This window comes from Myotis davidii, unplaced genomic scaffold (genome assembly GCF_000327345.1).
Source record: "Myotis davidii unplaced genomic scaffold, ASM32734v1 scaffold238, whole genome shotgun sequence".
NCBI classification, from domain to species: Eukaryota; Metazoa; Chordata; class Mammalia; order Chiroptera; family Vespertilionidae; genus Myotis; species Myotis davidii.
Genome location: NW_006293779.1, coordinates 5,204,460 through 5,207,443, shown reverse-complemented (window position 1 = coordinate 5,207,443; position 2,984 = coordinate 5,204,460). Strand labels below are relative to the sequence as shown.

The window sequence follows — 2,984 nt, the reverse complement described above, 5'->3', positions numbered from 1 at the left end:
CCATGCCAGGCCTTCCCTGCACACACAACTGTGCTCCCTGGCCTCCCTTGAAAGTCTCAGCACGCGTCTCAGATGGGTACCCGACACTGTGGCAGCCTTCCCAGATATGTTTTCTTTCCCACGTTCTAGCACATTTATTTCCCACTTGCCTTCACCTCGCACTTAAGGAGGAAGCCAGAGCCGTCGGCAGGGACACCTCCATCATGACGCCAGCCGTCACACCTGCCCATTTCCCCGCTGTGTGCCCAGGCTCACGCTGGATGAGGCTTGCCCTTCTGAAGAGCCCCAATCTTAAAATCATTCCCTCTGGAACTTTCTATGCATCACTCATCCATCAGCTCCTTCAGAGGATCCGCCCGAGGCTCCTCACGTGGGAGTGACGCAGTTCTGAGGCAAGCATTGCTTGAGGCTTTGAGGTGTTTTGAAATAAGTAAATTGCTTTTGTCATAAAAAAAAGTTCACGTGTCTAATTCTGTATGAAAAACTGGGAAGTGGGAGGCTACGGACGGAAAGCATAAATGAGGAGCTTGTTGATGAAAAGAAAGGAGGGAAGGAACGACAGAAGGGGAGGAAGAGCGAGGAAAGGCGCGATCGTCTGCAGGATCCTCATGAAAATATTTCCCACGTCTTGGGAACTGGAGGGGGAAACGGCATAGGCAGATCCTAATATCCTAAAACCGCAATCCGACGTTCCGCCCTGGGAGTCAGAGGGTGAAGCAGCTTCCTGCCGGACTCCAGTCTCCGAGGGAGGAGTGTGTGGACCTGCTGGGGAAGCGAAGCCTTTAAGAAGGGTGACCGCACGTCAACCGAGGGAAGAAGCCCAGGCCCTGCCAGGCGTCGAGGCCACTAGCCCCCATCACCGACCCTGCTGCGCACACTCTGCTGCCGCCTCCGACACGAGTCAGCATGCCTCGCGGGAAGAAGAGTCGGTGCCCGAAGCCTAAGCAAGGCCTCCAGGCCCAAGCAGAGGCGCCAGGCGTCGGGGCTGCACAGGCTCCTCTACCTGAGGAGGGAGCTGCCTCCCCCTCTCTTTCTGCTTTGATTGACAGCATCATAGAGGGTGTGATGGCTGCTGCAATATCAAGTGTTTCCCAGAATCCCCAGAGAGCCTGCTCCTCCTCCACTGCCATCGAAGCCGCTCCGTCGAGCAAATCAACTGAGGCCTCCAGCAGCCGAGAAGAGGGTCCGACCACTTTGGAGGCTCCCCCAAATCCTGGGTCCTTGTCCGCTGAAGTGCTGCAAAAAAAGATGTCTGATTTGGTGCGCTTCCTGAGTGTCAAGTATGTCACAAAGGAGCCCATCACAGAGGCAGAAATGCTAGCGAGTGTCATGAGAGAGCACAAGGATCACTTCCCTGAGGTCTTCAAGAGAGCCTGCGAGTGCATGGAGATTGTCTTTGGCATCGAAGTGAAGGAAGTGGACCCCCCCAGCCATTCCTACGTGCTCATTAAATTACTAGACCTCACCTACGATGGGATGCTGAGTGGTGCCCAGGGCATGCCCAAGACTGGCCTCCTGATATTAATCTTGGGCATAATCTTCATGCACAGAAACCGTGCCCCAGAAGAGGTAATCTGGGAAATGCTGAATGTGATTGGGGTGCATGCTGGGAAGAATGATTTCATCTTTGGGGAGCCCCGGAAGCTCATCACTGAAGATCTCGTGCAAGAAAAGTACTTGGAATACCGGCAGGTGCCCGATAGTGATCCTCCACGCTATGAGTTCCTGTGGGGTCCAAGAGCCCATGCTGAAACCACCAAGATGAAAGTCCTGAAATTTTTCGCCAGGGTCACTGGGAATGACCCCACTGCTCTCTCAGACTGTTACGAGGATGCACTGAAAGACGAGAGAGAGAGAGCTGAGGCCGAAGCTGCCACCGGCGATGGTCAGTAAAAGTCCTAGTGTCACATCCAGCAGCTTCTCCCATCTTGAGTGAAGTCTGAGGAAGCTTCTCAACTTGGTGTTTGAAGAGGGAAATCAGGGTTCTAACTAGTGGATGGATGAATTGCAAATTTTTTTCTTTTTGGTATGTTTCAAATGTTCTGCCTCCTAAAAGAATTATTAGCTTCAGAGTCTAGGTTCATGAATGGCTTTGGTTATGTATTTAGTGCTGTTTAACAGGTTTAAGGATAAGGATTTTGCTGTTCTATAAAACAAACTGGGGAACCTTCCATCTTACTTTGTGATCTGGAGCAGGCTAGCATGGCATTGGAATAGGAATTAGAAATGTGAAAGTGCTCAGCAATGAAACAGATGAGTTCAAGAAATAGAGGGAGATGTACAAGACGGTTATCCTAGGATTCTTGTATTACATTTAGTCTGCTGTTTTATAAATTTAAAGATATATACCTGGATTTGTTTGGCTAATCAAAGAATGCATGCAAAATTAAATCTTAATAAATGTTAGCCCCAGCTAAAAAATAAATATAAAACTGCAAGCCAAATTGCATAAAAACATAAATTTGAATCTAGGAAATTTGAGAGAAAATATTTAAATATTTTATGTTTTTGTTTAGAGCTGATATCTATAAAAATCCATTATATTACACAGACTTATATTATAGAGATTATATATACAAATATTTTATTACTTATGCAAAAAAATGTGATTTGTTGTGGGCTATAAACTATGGCTTTCTCAGGTTTTGCTGCTACTTGATGGTTCTGAGTATTGGCTTTCTGACAGGGTCTGGAATGAAGCCATTTTTATTAATTTAGTACGTGGCCCCTTTCCGCCCTCAGGCCTCTGTTGTGAAAGTTTTACCTGTGCAAATGTCCTCTGATCTTCTTATTCTTTTTCTGTAATCAAAAAAATGTCTTTGTTATTTGTAAGAACTTTCTTGTAGACATTTGGCCTCCAAAAGCTTCATACTATCCCCTGTAGACCAGAAATTTATCTACTAAAATAGCAGTCAGTCTCAAATCTGTACTTACTTAAGTAGCTACTTGAGTTTCTGCATTTTTAAAAATATATTTTATTGATT

General features: G+C 46.7%; 1 protein-coding gene across 1 annotated transcript; it reads left to right on the top strand.

The window, feature by feature from the left end:
* Positions 1–906: 906 nt before the first annotated feature.
* LOC102753601 (putative MAGE domain-containing protein MAGEA13P) lies at positions 907–1,936 on the top strand. Its single transcript, XM_006767581.2, is given in 2 exon segments — positions 907–1,877; positions 1,879–1,936. Coding segments are annotated over 2 exon segments (1,029 nt in total).
* The last annotated feature ends 1,048 nt before the right edge of the window (positions 1,937–2,984 follow it).